The sequence below is a fragment of the Asterias rubens genome, chromosome 19 (genome assembly GCF_902459465.1).
Source record: "Asterias rubens chromosome 19, eAstRub1.3, whole genome shotgun sequence".
NCBI classification, from domain to species: Eukaryota; Metazoa; Echinodermata; class Asteroidea; order Forcipulatida; family Asteriidae; genus Asterias; species Asterias rubens.
The window spans coordinates 11732658-11750961 of record NC_047080.1 but is presented as its reverse complement, the minus strand read 5'-3'; the positions used below and the strand labels follow the sequence as shown (position 1 = coordinate 11750961).

Below are 18304 nucleotides of genomic sequence, written 5' to 3'. Positions count from 1 at the left end.
CTAGAAAAAAAGCCACAAAAGGAGGTCAGTGTGCAGTGTACAAATCTCTTTAGTTCTGAGGTTCATAGGAATAATAACTCTTGACTCGGCTGAACGCTAGGATTACTGAATCAATGTAAACAGAAGTGATCAGGGGGCACACAAAGGGGCTTGAATTTTGATGAAAATCCACAAGAGGAATTTTATTTTGCTCAGAAAAAGAAGAGGATTTAAATTTAAAAAATCAGTAGATATTATGTAGATAGTAAAAAAACACTGTGATAAACTTAACTTAATTTTAAGTTAAATTCATCTGTCAAAAAACAAAAAAATTATAAAAAAATGTGACAAAAGTTGAAATGATTTTTGGGGTTGAACAAAGAATTGACTAGAGTGGGATTCGAACCAACGACCTCCGGATTAATGTGCCGGCGCTCTACCAACTGAGCTATCTAGCCCTATATTGGCCCTATATTGACACCGCCAATATAGGGCTAGATAGCTCAGTTGGTAGAGCGCCGGCACGTTAATCCGGAGGTCGTTGGTTCGAATCCCACTCTAGTCAATTCTTTGTTCAACCCCAAAAATCATTTCAAAATTTATCCAGTCAGTTTCCCTTGTGGTTTATATTGATAAAAGTTGAAATGGATATAAAACAAAACAGGTCATTGAATTGGCAAAGTGAGTACGACTATGGAGGTAGGTATATGACAAAATCTTGTTTGCATCACCCTCCCACAAACATTAAGACCAGTCCCCAGCAATAAAGGCTCTCCACCCCAGTGATCTCATAAAGTTCAAATGAGCAATCCATGGAAGTCTTTTTCACACACTACAAGAATCTGTGAATGAACGACATGACAGATGTCTTAATTCCTTCCCTCATTTGATTTGAAGAGAGACAGAAAGGTTATTACATGACTGATGATTCCTCCCATGAAGGTATCCACCTTGGTGATAGACAGGTTCCTTCCTCCTTCTGAGACAGTCAGGTAAGACCACCTGCGATTAAGGGGTGATTGCACGGCCGTGATTTTTTCAATTAGAGAAAGATAATGTCAAGACATGCTCTAACTGTTTCTGGCTAAATACTTTCTTCATAGAATGCTTTCTTCAACTCTCAAAGAGATATAGAGGTTATCGAAACATCTGGAGGATTGTTAGATGTTAATCTGTAAGATGATCATGATCTAAGTCTTGAATAACCGAGATGATTGAGTGTTAACCATTGTCAAAGTGCAACACATCTTCTTAGCACTTATAAAACCTATTCTTCAACACTGTATAAAACACTGCGTGGAAATATGCAAGTCCACAAAGTGTTTCAAAACCTTGCCTTGTGTGGACCTCATTTGTTCTCAGGTTGACACTTCCTACGTAACGCTTAAACATATCAGTATTACATGAAGCATTAAAAGCAATCCACAGAGTCAACCATGGAGGAATAAATTAGATACCCCAACAAGAATGCCACTTGCAAGATGCTGCGCTTTACTGGATAATTTGTTCAAGGCAATCCCATTAAAGACAATGATATCCAAGCTATTGAGTACTTCTAAAGTGTTAAAAAAAAACTCCTTGGAAACGCATCACCTTGAACTGGTCATTAAAAGCAAGAAGGCATTGATGGACAAGGATCTTTGAGGTCATGGCAAAGTCCTTTCAGAACAATGCCCACATAATACAATCAATTGTTTTCATAGACAAGACTAAAAACTTAGATCTCTCTGATCATTGGAAAATAATCCGACAGTTAAGTACAAATTTGTATAGAATGTTCTGCAAATAAATCAAATTACTGGTGCAGAACTTGTACTATCATTCCTTGTAAATAACAATACACTCTACTGACATACATAAGTAGTCACATCAATAAAGAAGTACTGAATAAGATGGTGCAAACACCTCTTGAAGCGTGAACATTGTCTTAACAGACATAAACAAGTCTTCATATTTTATTTGTATTTGAGAAGTTTTACAAGATTCTTAAAACAACTATGTATCCCTACTCAAGAAAAAAATTGTATACGTCTATGAAATTGGCAGTAGGCCTTAGAAAAACAGACGTCATTTGGCACTGCTTGAGAAAGGAGCCCACTCCATGACGTCTTGGCCAGAATCTTGGATGAAAGCTTAAGGAGCAATCAATCAATGTAGGTGGTTTGTAGGAGGATAAGTCATACTAGGCCTCTTTAAGCAATCTAATAAGACACCTTTAAAGTATCGAGGAGGAGGAGGAGATGTTTCTCCATCATTTCATCCTCTTAAAGATACTTTTGACAAGTGAGATGAATCAGGGGTGGGGGGAAACTGAAAAGAGTCACGATGAATGTGTAGGTTTTCTGTAACAGCTATCGGCAATTTGCCATCAAAGGAAACTCATTTTCACTCACTTTTTATGATGAATAAATAAAAATGGCAGGTTTAAGGAGAACAAAAGATAGGAGAGTGCAATGGCGTGAAGGAGAAATTATACAAAATCATTTTCAATTTTGAAAATACTGAAAAATAATTTGTCTCATGATTTTTTTGTAATTCTTAAAAAAAAAAGTGTTGCCAAGAAACAGTAACTTATGTACACTCTAAATTGTTGAATTGTCTTCCTTTTGTTTTACAAGAAGTAGACAAATGTGGATAAAATAACTTTAAACCTTTACACTTTACAGGTTTGATTCTAGAAGTAGCTTGTAAAGCTTGTTCAATTCCAGGCCTTTTTCCAAGGCTTTGAAACACTTTAAGATAATTTTTTACTAAGCGGCAATTTCGTTACACAAGCAGCTGTACATGAAACCAGATACTGATCATGATTGTGTAATCTTTTCGCAATTGCTCTTTCATCAGTCTCAGAGGGGTTGTCGAAAAGAGAATCGGAAGCGGAGAAGATGGATACAGGAGATGAAAAGGTTGATGGGTTCATCGGAAGACACCTATTGAAAATCAGTCGATTTTAAAGAGGATGCCCAACGGCCTGGGATGACCGGGGTTGAAATGACATTTCCACCAAATGTCAAGTCAGTGAGATGCTTAGTGTACCGTGGTATAAAACGGTAAGGGGGGGGCGTGGGGGGGATCAGTCTCGGATAAACGGAGGTTTCTAAGGGTACTGATCCCTGGGGACAGGTTTTAACAACAAATAACAGGTGATTTTGAAGGCTTCAGAGTTGCATGAGATACTTTGGGTTGAAGAGAAGGGTAAGTCCAAGGCGGAAGTCACATGGGGAGACCAGTGGACGGGAGGAAATTGGACTCTCAGCTGCGTTAAGATTGAGAATGGTTACGTGAGAAAGGCCGTATCAAATAAAACCTTGGTAAAATAATCCGTTAGAAAAATATTTTTCTGTTACACTTATATACAGACCCTTTCTGCTAGCCGGAGCGTCAGGCCATTTACTATATTGGTTGCATATAAACCATAGATCATTTTGGTTTGTAAGCAGTTTACAAAAGCTAATTATATTTTCTCAAAAATATTTGCAAACACAACATTCATGCTTTCTTAAAATAGACAGGACTAAAAACAAAGATAAATTCATCATCGTTATAATATTTACCAAAACAAAACCACATATTCTCCTCTGTTATTGGCAAAGGCCTTAAGGCAATACTAACAATTTAATTTGATGATGCACATTAAAGTCGGGTCACCTTGGGAAAACATTGCAAGACCACCCCCTAAGCCCCACCCACCTAAACAACTGTCCATCCACATGTGGGTGACACGTGGGTAGTAGTACATACATGTATGGCAAATGCATTTTGCACTGCTCTGTGTACTTTTCAAAGGAAGACACATAAAAAAGGTTTGCTAAAATAAGCTTAAAGGAATAATTTAAAGGGAAATATGTAATTTGTATTCAGGTGAGTTTATTATGTGAAAATAAAATATGCCTACACGGAAGTATATGAATATGGTCAGGAGTTAGTTAAATGGTTCAAGATTTGTGTTACACAATAAGCCTAAATATACCGGTTGTGAACAACCAGTAGTAGTTGTACTTTCTATTTATGTCCCACATTGCCATCTGATTCACAGCACATCTTTGATCACCCCCTAATTTACCAACAAACATCCATCCTTGAACTGAACACAACAATTAAAGACTTCCCCAGCAACAATTGTCTTACCTCGGAATCATCAAATTCAACTCTCCTCCAAAATAATCTTTGAATAAGGCGACAAAGAAACATGCTTTCCCTTCCACTACTCCATCACTTGAATGGTCCCCTTACCTCAACCTTTAGCAGGACTGAAACTTGCCTAAACTCACACAAAGCGTCCTCCATGCATGAAGAGCTAATACTTATAGGCACCATGCTCTCACACATGTGAACCCTATAAAATCATTAACCATCTGGCATTTGTGCAGACACACAAGTAACAACTCTGTAAACTTTTAAAGGCAGAGTACGGTGCCTTTATTCATTCCAATAAAATACTTTAAATGAAGATACCATAAACCTATAATCCAATGGTCATTTCATTCATTGGAGTAGATTGCTTAAGAATTGTGTGTCCTTGAGCTTAGTAACTAAAATGTAAGATTGGAAGTAAGTGCTTTCTGCTCAACCAGCCAGGCTCGAGGCTGATACCCCCATGCCTACATTCTTGAGGACTATAAAGGGGGTAACCCTTGCTGTTTCAGCCCCATTAGTAGCTGCGTGGCAATGTGCCCCTAGCCTGGAGACAGTTGGTTTGGTCAATGAAGTGTTGCCCTCACCTTGAAGTGGCCGTCCAGTTTTAAAATGTCATTTCACTTTTTCAAAGTGCCTGATTTTGGGGTGGGGCTTCAATTACTTAATTTTTTCTTAATTCACCTCTCAAGACAACCAAATTCAACAACTCCCTTTAAATCAAAGTTGGTGTGATGGTGTGAGTATACAAGCTTTGCACAGATTAAGATTAAATACCATAATTTATTTTCCAAATACACAACAAACTACAGTATCTTTAAGTTTAATTTTGCTCCTTTGAACTTTTCAGGGCCAAACTACATTATGGGATGTCCCTGTAACCATTAGCCTGCTCCTCTGAACAAGACATGGTCATGACAAATTTAATAAGGTACCATGATTGTAATGTTTTGACGCTGTGGTGTGCTGTATATGGCTATGACACTCATTGTGTAACTGTATCTGTGATACAAATTGAATCTACTACTATCATGGTGACACCTGTAATATATTATCTTAATTGATAGCATAAATGACACCTGTTACACTATAGAGCTGCCAATATTTGCCTCTTGTAATCAGAGAGATGTTGTACAAAAATCAGGGAAATATTTAGAATTACACTCAACGTAATAGAAACAACGTTTCCATACATTTTCAAATTTGTTCATCAGAACATGGAAAGATTGGTCTATTTTTAAGAAAATTTCTGCAGAATCAGAGAGAGTTTGCCGCTCTGTTGTTAATTTTATTCTGTAGACTGACTTCATAAAGTTGTGGTATACACATGGAGATTATTGCTGTCTCATAAATCAAATTTGATTTGATATTTGTTTGATTTATAATCTGACAGCTTAAGCCAAGTAAATACAAGGACTGTAGGCTGGAGGTTTGCCTGGTAACCAACACATGTTTTTGAGCAAGAGTATATCAATCAACTGCTAATTGACACATTGTCCAAGTGCGAACTTAGTGTTCCAAGAAATACTGTTTTCTATTTTTGTTTTACTTTTAAACTGATGAAAGCCTTGAGGCTGTATAAAAGACCTTTTCACAACACCAATTTACTTTGAGACAAAACCTCGACATTAGATATTGCTAAGACATCATTCTAGTTGGATACTCAGATCTTAAACTTCCAACTTTTCAAAATCTTAATGCACCTACAATTGGTCACACTGAGAACAATTTCAAAGTAATACAAATAACTTCTTGACGAACACTGACACTTTTCTCTCTTCATAACTTTAATGAGACATGTCTGGAAAAACTGCAGTTAATTGCACTCTAGGTTCGTAAGATGGCTTCAAATTGTCTCAGCCCAAATAAGAAATCATCTTGAGATAGTAATGATGCAAATGATCAATGGGTCAGCGACATGCTAAGTAGGGGAACTGTACAAGGAGATTTCGTTTGCCTCTCGTACTTAAGAAAAAGGGTTGATTGTAATCACTTTAAGTGCATCAGTCTTCTTGTGTGTAAAGAATCAAATTCTCTAAACAAAAACAATAAGATATTTTTTGCCATATGTAACATTAACCCTTTTAATACATCTACAGTTGATTACAAGAAGTGCACTCAAGAGCGTTGGCCAAAGCTTTCTTGAGATGCACCCATCCATTCCTTTTAATACTTCTTAATTTCAACCTGTCACTACAATGAAGATAAATTCACAATCCTTCTAGGAGACTTAAAACTTATATGACATTTACAAAAAGCAAAACAGGATAGGTTTGATTGACTGGACCAATGACCACCTAGACAATAACAACACATGTCTGTGTAAATGGTGCAGTGTCTTTTTCTTCAAGATATATATTGTACAACATCATACAACCATATTTCTTTGTAGAGAATTGTTTTTCAAAGTGTTATACATTATCAGCAACCGCAGAGCTTCTATCTTTTTGGATTAATTACTGAAGGTATACCCCCCCCCCGTTTGAGCTTCTTAATAATGCTATTGGTGTTTTCATCAGCAATAAAGAGAGAAGACAAGAAATCTGAAACTCTCTTTCAAGGAAGACAATATGATGACTTTGTAGAAAGATTTCTAAAGACATAAATCTTAAGCTGCTCCTAAGTCTCATTTAGGATCAAATTCCAATAAAAAAAATCCATCACGTTGGAACGTGGGATACTTTTACTGTGTCACTTTGCGTTTAGCTGCAGATTAATAAATCCAACCTCAACAACAGCTCTCATGATAGACACCGTGAGGTATATCTCCCTACATATCCTAGCGCAAAGCTGCCGTCCTGCATAGTTTACGAGATACATTATCGATGGCCGTGTTGCCAGTAATTTGAGATTGTTTGAGGGAGAGATGCTTAAATAGTCGGCGCCCTGCAGCCAAGATGTCAAATCGATCGCGGTCCTGTATCTGCATTTGGATGAGGGTTACGACACCTGTGATGGTCAATGCGGAGTACAGCAATGCCGTTAAGAATATTTACAATCGTCCTTCTTCCTGTTTGAGAAAAACAATTTTCTGCCATATGACAAAATCATCTTGATTCCTTCGAGAATTGGATTATTTAGTTACCACAGCATAGTAGTTGTGACAGGTTCTTGCTGTTGATTAATGCACAACGCATAAATAAAATTAAGTACATTATAAAACCAAATAAAAAAATACATAAATAAAATATAAAAAAGAAAACGACAAGTCATTTCCTTGTAAACGTGATTTCTACACCACACTAATCATCCACGTTCTTAAATTCTACAAGGGGTTGTTCAACCCTAAGATCTAGCCTTCGATAATGAAGCACTACTGAAGCATCTAAGAAAGCAAACTGAAACGCTCTGGCATAATGTCACGAGGCAGAATGCCACCCTCTCTTATATCATATGAAAAGTCAATAGGTCCTTAAAGATCTGAACAGTAAGGAAGAAGTGTCCCTACTTGATTTGGTTCATGTTTTATTATTTTTAGAAAGATGATAAAGGGTTCTGAAGTGTGCTTGTAAGGTATAGTGCTGGGACAAAGAAGCAAGGACAAAGAGACGGTGAGAGAAAGAAAACTCTGAATCGTCAGGAATGATGGACTCAGAAAACAACAGTTGGAAGAGAAGGGTCAAACATGTAGGTTGAACTAGTCCCCCCCCCAAAAAAAAAAGAGAGATGAGAACAAAATCCCAAATATGGCTGCGAGGGGATTATTCTAACAAACAACAAACACCCAAAGTTTCCGTATGGCGCCACCACTTTTTCATTCGATATGAAAAAATATAGAATCTAATTTACCTCAATGAGATATCCCTTTTCGTAAAAATGAGTGAAAAAGTGGTGGCGCCAAACGAAAAGTTATCCCACCCGATCTAGGCATATGAAGTAAGAACATTGATTTCATAGCTGATACTTTGGTTGTGTACAAAATTTGACAATTTACAAGAAGTGCCCGATTTTGGTGTTGGGAATCAAACATTTATTCAGACAAAATCTGTAGCTTCTAAGACTGTCTCTCTGAAAAACTTGAACACCTTCTTTGATTAAACAAACCATGGTCAGTGAATAAACTTGCATGCATATACTCTTCCAAAACTCAAAATAAGTTTATAAAAAGAAAATCCAATAACTGTAAGAAAATAAAAAACAGATTCGACGGGAACTCAACATGCAAGCAATCTCCTCCTCCTATAAATAGATAGAGATCACAACATGTTGTATACAGACAAACACAGCAAAGATGCGCTGTGAATAAAAGTCTATTTACGGAGTCTCTCCTCGAAACCGTAGAGCCCAGGTCAATGTTGACATCATCAAGGCCCACCAGCTATCTCCCTCTCCGCAGCGTCTAAGACACAGCGGGAGCCATAACAAGCAGTAATAAGACCCCAGCTATGACGCATTTCCATCTCACTCACATTAACAGGCAGTTGGTGTAGTACACAACTATGATACCCCTAAGGGTCCAATATGCATAGTTTGCAAACCATTACACTAGACAAATTTCAAAGTGCTGAGAATTCAAGTTTAATCCTAAGTATACAAAGAGGGATTTTCCAGCTACGTTTCAATGCTCATTGTATGCCCAATTTAAATTGATCAAGCTGAAGCACAAGATGCTGTTTGAGGATACCAGAAAATCTTGAGAAAATTCAGGCATTAGGGCTGGGATTTGCTACACTGTCAGTGTCAGTGTAGGAAAACTCCATACACATGTGTAAATGTGTCACTAGCAATCTTTACTGCGTATCATGCAAATGATCATACAGATTACTACAGATGGGATGAACTACAATTAAATTAAAAACAATTTTCTATTGGGTTTCCTGTATTTTAGTTTTTAATGTTACTGCATAAAAATCCTTTAATAAAAATATATTAATTAAAATTAAACCACAAAAAACAACAGGTAAACAGTAATAAAAACACAATGTGATAGTTTTACAAAGTCATTCTAACTGTGGAATAGCATAGTGTTTATCAGAGTGTGACCATGTTCGAAAAATTCCCTGTCTACCATGTGGTTTAATCACATGTTTAGATCCACAGTCAAGGAGCCGACCTATTATCTTGCGAGACTCAGTTTCATAGGCAGTTTTAGTTGACTTAGCTTTCTTTGGATATGACATGGACCCAATACCACAAAGTTGGCAGAAAATACTGAAAATGTCTTTGCTAAGCAAAACAATGAGTAGGGCACCAGTTGCAACGGAATTAACTTTTTTAGGGTCTAGGCTGCCGGTAAGCTGTTTCTTTTAAGCAATATTTTACTGTGCTTAGTAAGTTTCTGTTCTTTATGAAATTGGCTTATTGCTGAAGCGTTCTAGTAAAAATCAGAGCCATTGTTATAGGCCATGGGTGGGCTTTGAATGGACCAAAGAAACAAACCAAAAATCGCAAAACCAAGAAAGCTACTCTCGGAACGACACAGGCCTACAGCTGTGAATACTCTCCAATCAGTGAAGATTGCAAACACTACGAAACAACAATTGATCTGACAAACAAGATTGAGCTTGGGGCGCCTTGGACCGGTTTCATTAGGGGGCGTCTGTCTACGGATAAACATTTATCATCTCCGCTGATGATAACTTCTCTTTATTGACACATGAATGTGTTTGTGCCTGTTCGTTCACTGTTGCTTGTTGGATCCAATTTCACTACCGTGCCGTGATGAAATTATTTGACATACAAGAACCAGGGATAAGCTCTCTGGCATGCAGACTAGGAGAAAGAGTCGAACTAGGAGAAAAAGACTAGGTCTATGTGTAGTATCATGCAATCATTGGAGTAAGAAACATCCTTCATTGTGAACCATATTTTGTGATGTTTGTTCCGCAAAACAACTTTCACCATTTAGAGGAAGTGTGCTAGACAGTGTTAGTTCTGAAAAGAACCGGTGTTTTTGAATAATAATAATAATATTGTTGCACGTGCACGTATCCGGGGCACGCAAATCTTCGATATGCTAGCTTGTGGTTGTGCATGGGAAGAACCTTGCAAGTGATGTTATTATATGCAAGGGGTTTCTTTTTATTCCCAGGATCTTTTTAGTTGGCTCAAATTGCAAAGAAATAAAACACAAGAAGGATCCTAAGACAGGCGGTTTTATTAAGAGATGCTATTCATTTGTACAAGGTCTTTATTAATAACAGCTTAATCTTTAATAAAGCTTGGAGTGACAGGTGTAGTCATTATTGATGTTGCATATTCTAAACAGCAGGTGTTCTGGAATTGTAAGTGCAAAACAAAAATTATTAATCTGCCAAAATAGAACCAATGAGGCCAGTGATGTATTACATATGATATGAGACCTCCAGACTACTCTAGACTGAATAATAATTCCTTTAAACTTGCCCTTGATATGTCACTGCACCCCTTGATTTTTATGAATCAGGGAAAAAAACAATGAAATTACTTGAGGGCATTTGAGGCAGAAGAGTGACTCTATCTGTGATGCAATGTAAAAAAAGATAAACACTAATATAAGTTATCACACAAGCGCAAGTGGAATTCGACAAAAATATAGCGCTTCTGCGTCCCATATCCAACGAGGCCGAATGCCGAGTTGCATATGGGATATATTTGCCGTATTTCCACTGGGACGCAGACGCGCTATATTTGCCGTATTTCCACTTTCATTGTTTTCATGATCTCAAAGCCTACCACTACATTAGCCACTACATACAAATAAAGTTGGTTTGTGTCAATATAATTGACATGCATATCAACAATGATTGTAATTTTTACATTCTCCAAGTCGTTTGAAGTGTCTTTTCCTACTGAAAATAAAAAATTATAATTTGTTTTTACCCTTACACAATACAATAATGTGTTTTTAGCACTATATACTCAGTAAGGGTAAAAAACAAATCTTTACCCCAATGCAAAGCTAAAATTTTTGACAAATAAAAACTTTCCTTGTATTTTGTGAAGGTAAACAAAAACATTCCTACCTTAGAAACCCAAGTGCGAACGACCGATGGTATTAATGAATTTCGCTGCTCCATCATAATAACAGGTTCTCCACAAGGAACATTTCCAAATCCTGAACTCACACTTTTCCAATCTTGCACAAACTATTGTAGGAGAGTGTGCCCACCCGACACTCTGTCTGGTTCAATATTCAAGCAGAAATAACAATTCTTCTTCCGGAAAGATGGGTAATTTCTCAAGAGGGTTCGGCTACAAAGGAAGAAAATCTTCTGAGTGGGATAATCCGTAAGCTGGAGAAGTGAAGGATGTGAGATGCTGCTCTAAGATGCAAATGACCAAGTGTGACTTACACTGAGTAGGAGACAGAGTTTTTGAACAACTTAAATTTTGATCTGACCAAAACCAATCTTGACTTTTGAAAATTTAAACAGAAATCTGATACTCTGGTCAGCTGAAGAAATCATATGATTGCTTGTAAGAAACTTGTAAGACCCGAGATGAGCTAAAAGAGCAATTCAAAAGAAACTCACAAAAAAGAAGTTTTTTAAACACCCGGTAATTTTGTTGATGGGCAATTTAAATGAAGAACAAAAGCAGGAATTTGCACAAAACTGAAGCATAGAGACCAGAAATCTCTAAAAAATTACTTTTACCCAAACCCCCAAATCTGGAAAGAAACTTGAGCAAAGCCCCTCTCTCCACCCCCTCCAACCCCCCAAAAAACACTCAAGGATGCGGATGAAAGGCAACTGACCTACATGTACACAGTACGTGTATTAAGAAGTCACAAACTACTGCAGCTACATGTACAATCATAGTGTAAGGACAGATCCTTACTCTATGGTACAACAATATTTCCACTTCTGAAACACAATACAACATCCTCACAAATCAAACATTATGATGAACCCAGAAGCGCAGTGTCCTCCAAAAAAGATTACTTTTCATGACATATGACACCATCCCCACTTTCCTCCATGGTCTCTCATCACAGATTCAAAATATCTCATCATAGATTCAAAGTTTATAATCAAAGCCTGTTGTCCAGTCACCTGATGGTCAGCCACAGCAGGCCCGAGAGTGTCTCGACAGTAAGACCAGTGTGGTCAGCCCTGCAGCAATGTAAACTGTGATTTGGTTTCATCATTGAGATGTCAGTTTATGTCACAGGTGATGGACAGATTTTATAATCTACATTTTTTAGCGATCATTAGAGAGGGTACCAGCAAGTGTTGTCATTGAGATATTTAGGCAGTGTTACCTGGTAACCATGCTGAGATAATGGACTAATCACAGTTGTGTATGAAAGGAGGTACGACCTACATAAAGCACTAGTCTTGTTGCAAGACGTTCTTGTCGAGTTGGTAAAACCTCTATGGTAAAACCATAGACCCTACGAACGCTTCACATGTCACGACTATTCCACCAATAGAGGGCGTTTCTTAAAGCCGCGACCCCCTCTAGTGTAATGTTGTGGTGGTGATCTGGAAAATTTTACAAAAGCACCCATTATCGTTCGACAGTAATAATATGCGGAGAGTGGGGCAATGGATCACGATAGTTGAGTGATAGTGAATAACAACGCCTTGTTCCCAGACTAATAAAGCACCAGAATTTTGACCCAGCATGGTAAATAATGCAATGCAAATGTAGCGGGTTGGACACAGGACCATTGGTTCCGGGAAACACAAATTTTTCATTGCCAAGGGACTGGTCACTCTGGATTGCCTTGCTGGTACTTAGAGGTAGCCTGGTCACAACAACTTGTCTAGTAGATATTGATGAAAACCTGATGCGTCAAATAGGATATGACTTGTCATAGTTTTAATCTTTGAACTTGCTCTATGTTTCAATGAAGAAAAAAAATCACCAAAAAACCAAGACACAGACATTGAGTGTTTTCTTAACTTCATTTCCTAAATCTTGTCGGTAATATTACTTGGATCTCTGTTTTTTTATCCAACAATATATAACATAATCCAGACATATTTCACCAAGATAACAACAAGTATCTTCAGAGGAAAATCATGTAAACTACCCCACACCCTCAGCATAACGTGGGCGTACATCTTAACAAACACCGACTCACCTCTAAACAAACCCTGCCACAACAACCCACACATAGAATAAACCAATACCTCTTCCAACTGGTATCATCTCAAGCAATGATTCCATCAGCTGATCCAATAAACCAAGGAGTCACTTGTAAATTTCAATCAGATGAACTGCCCACCCCATCCAACAGCAGAAAAAAACTAGGGGTGTCGAGCTAATAGAGTAGGTTTTTTTTACAGGAAATACACACCATCTCTGAATATTTTTGGTTGAAAATAAGATAAAACCTAACTTTAAGTTACCTAACTTTAATTGACAAAATTTATTGAAGATCTGGATACAACTGTTATTTTATAAGTATCGACCTAATGTATAATTTTAGGACACAAAGTTTTCAAAAAGGTGGGACATACAGTAGACAATTCTTTTTTAGGAACATTGGGTTTTCTCTACAATGTTTTACATACACATGGGAGACAAAATCTAACAGGTCCCCAAGTTTGAATAATATTTGTGTGATACTTGCACAGTCTAGATCTTTCTAGAGGTATTTATTTATTTATGAATTCTGGTGATGAAGCCAAGGATTCACACTACTAGACACAAACTCCATGGAGAGAAGACAAGGAAGGAAGTTTCAGTTTTAGATGTGGGAGGAAAAATCTCAGTGAGGTATTCCAGGGAAACCCACGCGTTCAGGTAGGGACTGAAACCTGATTCACTCATGTTCCCCTAGCGGGCTTCGAACCAGGGTCCACAAGGTGGCTTATACCTCGGTTTTAAAGACACTGGACACTATTGGTAATTGTCAAAGACCAGTCTCCTCACTTGGTGTATCTCAACATATGCATAAAATAACAAACCTGTGAAAATTTGAGATCAATTGGTCGTCCAAAGTTGCGAGATAATAATGAAAGAAAAAGCACCCTTGTCACATGAAGTTGTGTGCGTTTAGGTGGTTGATTTCATGACCTCAAATTCTTATTCTGAGGTCTCAAAATCAAATTCGTGGAAAATTACTTCTTTCTCGAAAACTACATCATTTCGGAGGGAGCCAATTCTCACACCTTTTTATACTCTCAAACTCTCCCCATTATTACTCATTACCAAGTAAGGTTTTATGCTAATTATTATTTTGACTAATTACCAATAGTGTCCACTGCCTTTAATAATCAAAGCCGGAATTCTTGATAGAGGAACTTCTTATGACAATCAATATACCATGTACTGCACTTAATGACCCTGTATTATCCAAGTTGATTTGACACGTTGACACAATATCAATCATAATTTAAAATGCTGTAGGCAAGGATTTGTGATTAAATCTACGGAATTGTGTTGTCAGGTCTTGTGATCAGGTTTTGCCACAGCCTTGCATTTCAGAAAAAATATATGAAATGCAACTGAAGCCTACACTTCATGTCAAATGATTCATGTAATTCAAAAAAAGTCTTTAATTTGCTCCTTAGCAGACAAAAATTAAAAAAAATACTCCTATCTTTAAGCACAGATTACTGTGTTTTATCAACCGTGTCTTCCTCATAATTGAATATGCAATGCCTTCATTAAGTATGCAAGACAAATTCGCAGAAGTGTCATACAAATTTTCATGGCGACGAGGAAGTGAGAAAATGCCTCCAGTAAAACACCTTCCCAAGATAAGATGGACTGAATCGCACTCAAACTAATCCTCCTATCACATCAAAAGGTATCTTGCTTCCAAAGACTGGTGCACTATGCATCACCAGTAAAGAAAATATTGTGATTCCCAAGTCAATGATCAGAATTCTGAGGAACCCTCCCTGGAAACCTCGCGGCTGTTTTCATATCCCCAGAGCAGCTACAAAAAGCTGGGTAGATGTGAACGTACTTTCATCGCCCATCACACGTGGTTTAGATTTAGCTACATCACGACTGAGACAATGTTATAGTGGCGAATAAAACACACGAAGGGAATGCTGAACAACGCTACACGCCCTAGAGTTTCCTCCACACGCTATGGGGGGAAAAGCACAGCCAATATGCACAATAATTAAATTGCGCTTACCGTAGGTAACAGAAACTGCGTTGTGAATTACACATTGACTTATCACATCCACTTTGGGCTTGAGTGAGGAATTCATGAGACATGGCATGAGAGAGAATATGCACTTTTCAGTTCAGATGAAACTTAAGTGGATTAGGTTCTATATTAATTCATAAGCCGATTGACATGGTTTTAAAAATGAATATCTGATAGCACTAATGGGAGGTACCTTCAAAGAAGATCTATAAAAGTTATAGATTTATTAGCGTCTGTATTATAAATGCAAGTGGATCAAGGCCAGACAGTGAGTGATTGCATGCGAAGACACTGGATTAATGGGACTAAGACTTCACATTCAATGTTATCTCGGTTCTAAATTAAGATCTTTAACAAGAGGGTGAAAGAAATTCACTTCACTTTTGCATGAAGGATAAACTGGGCTGAATCAGAGAAGAAAATCAGCACAATGCAAGAGTTTACCAAGCCAACCTTTTATCTGCAAACCACTAAATGGAAAGATTGGATGAAAACAAATAATAAAACATCCCAAACACTCTCCAAATGAATTAAATGTACCTAATAAAACACTACCCACAAACAAAAATAAGATTAACCGAACAAGAACAAAAACAACTTCTAGACATGAGTTCTTTCTAAATTCAAAAAGAATTTGTTATAGTTAGTTGATTATTCATTTTACTACCCTGCCTCTGACACTTATAAAAATACTATTTGTTTATTTTTTCAAAGGAAGTGCTAGTCCCCCAAAATGAATAAATAAATAAATAATATAAAAGTATGCATGGCCTTTAGCACATCTGTTACAAATACTTGTTAATAAAATCTTTTCTTGTCTCACGCTCCAAAACTAAAACCTGTGTCGCCAAGAACGAGGAAACATTTAAAAGCATGCGCTGAATAACAATCTCAGATCTTCACTTACCAGTAATGGAATAAGACAGGGATGTATGACAATTTATATACGTCCTTGTACGGCATACTCATTTACTGAAAATTACATTAGACAACATCCAGACAGTGTTACCGAACAATCAGGGACAACAATGTACAACCTTTTATAACAAAAAAAATGAGACACTGACATTTCCGGACGAGGATGCTCCAAGAATGACCCAGTTTCTGAGCTGAACCTCTGAATGCTACGTTTGTTCTATAAATAAACAAAACAGCAGCTAAATGTCCCTCACCCAATTTCTTTTCTTTTACCACATGTTGAACAGCGTCATCGCACAGTGGAAATAAATAGAAAATCTGATTACAGAGCGGTTGAAAATTATCTATGAGTGCAAGGATTTATTGCGTGGCTGCATCCACTCTTTTAGATAAAGTAAAAAGCCACAAATGTTTCTGAAACACAGGGATGGCACATCGCTCGTTTTTGAAGAGTACAAAATTATTCCAATTATTATTCAAGTTTTTTTTTTTTTTTTTACAAAGATCATATATCAAACTTTGAGAGTTCACTGAAAAAGGTTCTCTCGTTATACAACTGAAATTTTCAACTCATTTCTTTTTTAATGTGAATGTTTTCTAAGGAATAATAGCACAAGATAATGCATTACATTCTGTAAAGAATCATATCAATTAATAACCTGTAAATAGGCTAGACACCAACTTGTCATTGGAGCTACAAGAAATTACCCATTGATACTTTATAGATATAACTGTAGCCTAATTAATTTGATTTGATTCAATGACCTCTGGTTTAATTAAATTAATATTGGTCTGAATTTGATTCAAGACAGATGGCCTCGACGTTATCCAATAACATATTATTGAAGTTGTAAGGTCGGTTCCAAGTCACACAGTCTCAGGGCAAGACGTCTGCCAGAATGTGATTTCGACCTGGGATGGTTTCAGGTATCTTAGAAATGAAACGTTCACTTTGCGGTCTCTTTACGAGAGAATAAAAGACCTGTTTCAAAATTGAAGTCGAAATATTTCAGAGCCCTAATAACAGCAACCTGAAAAAATCTGAGAATGCACCAGCTGTCTTCAATCCTGAATTCAGTAGTATCACTCAGCGCATAACCATGGCAACTTTACCAGGATAAAATTGTAAATGTATTCCTTGCAGAATACCGAAAATTATTCTTCTTTTTTTGTAGCTGTATGGAAGGTTTTGAGTAGTGTTTATTAACACAAAGAGCTACAATGTACACTCTGAGTCAATCTGCTTCTCACTAAACATTCAACAACCAACAACAGTTCTAGCAAATGTAAAACCTTTACAGTTTTATGCCCCTAAAGATACTTCTTTGTGACTTACAATGTTATAAAATAACCGATATTATATTATTGAAAATTAAGAAAGACTTTGAGAAATATATTATGTATATTTCTTTGGTTATGGACCTAACACAAGCAGAGAGTATCAAACACCAAGCATAATAATCACACAACGCCTGTCTCTCTTTAAAACGAACTTTAAAAGCGCTATAAATCCATGGTAAAACCTTAATTTGTACATCTGGAAAATAACGGCAGGCAATCAAAACAATCACAAACAGACCTGACAAGGATATGGACATGAATCCATTAGTGTTGTGGAACTACTCATATAGGAAGCTTCCACATAATTTAGCATTACACTTGTTCACTTTCATGACGCATGACTGGTGTGCAAATGCACTCCGCTAATTAACAAACTGACGGGTCCATTAATTGTCTACATCAGCCAGAAAAGATGGATGCTAATGCATGACATGAGAATGGTTTGATGAAAACCTCTCAGTTAATAAATGGATCAAGTTCAGACTGGTCCACGCTAATGGGGTTGTGATTAAAGGCAACTAGAATGCCTTGAATATTGTAGCAAATCTGGGTTACGCCTTGACCTAGTGGGTGACGCACCATTAGATATTATATGTTTTTTTTTTGTAGTACAGAGATTCTTAAAACACCTCGGAAATTAAAGCAAAACAGAAGTTTCCTTTGCAAGATAGTGATGCCATGCAGAGCCTATCATGTTTTGTCAATTAATGATTTAACCCCCCCATGTAATTTGCCTTAGTGCCCCTTGATATATTGAAATAAAAATGTAAAATTGTCCATACAGTCGCCCTTTATACCAATGAGATAATGCCTTTGCAACCTTGCCCTTTTAAAAATGTGGCACCACCAGGGCTGAGAGGGTGTTTATTAAATTGTTTATTTTTTGTCTGTTAA

The 18304-nt window shown here is 37.1% G+C and overlaps 1 protein-coding gene and 1 non-coding gene across 2 annotated transcripts in view; both read right to left on the bottom strand.

Moving 5' to 3' along the window:
- LOC117303094 overlaps positions 1-11121 on the bottom strand; it is a 75797-nt gene extending 64676 nt beyond the window's left edge. Inside the window, exon 1 of the mRNA XM_033787172.1 lies at positions 11055-11121. Within this exon, the coding sequence (XP_033643063.1) occupies positions 11055-11111 (57 nt within the window). The 5' untranslated portion in view covers positions 11112-11121. The remainder of the gene's footprint in view (positions 1-11054) is intronic.
- Trnan-auu lies at positions 365-437 on the bottom strand. The gene has a single exon. It is a non-coding gene; the product is annotated as a tRNA-Asn (tRNA).
- Positions 11122-18304: the final 7183 nt, after the last annotated feature.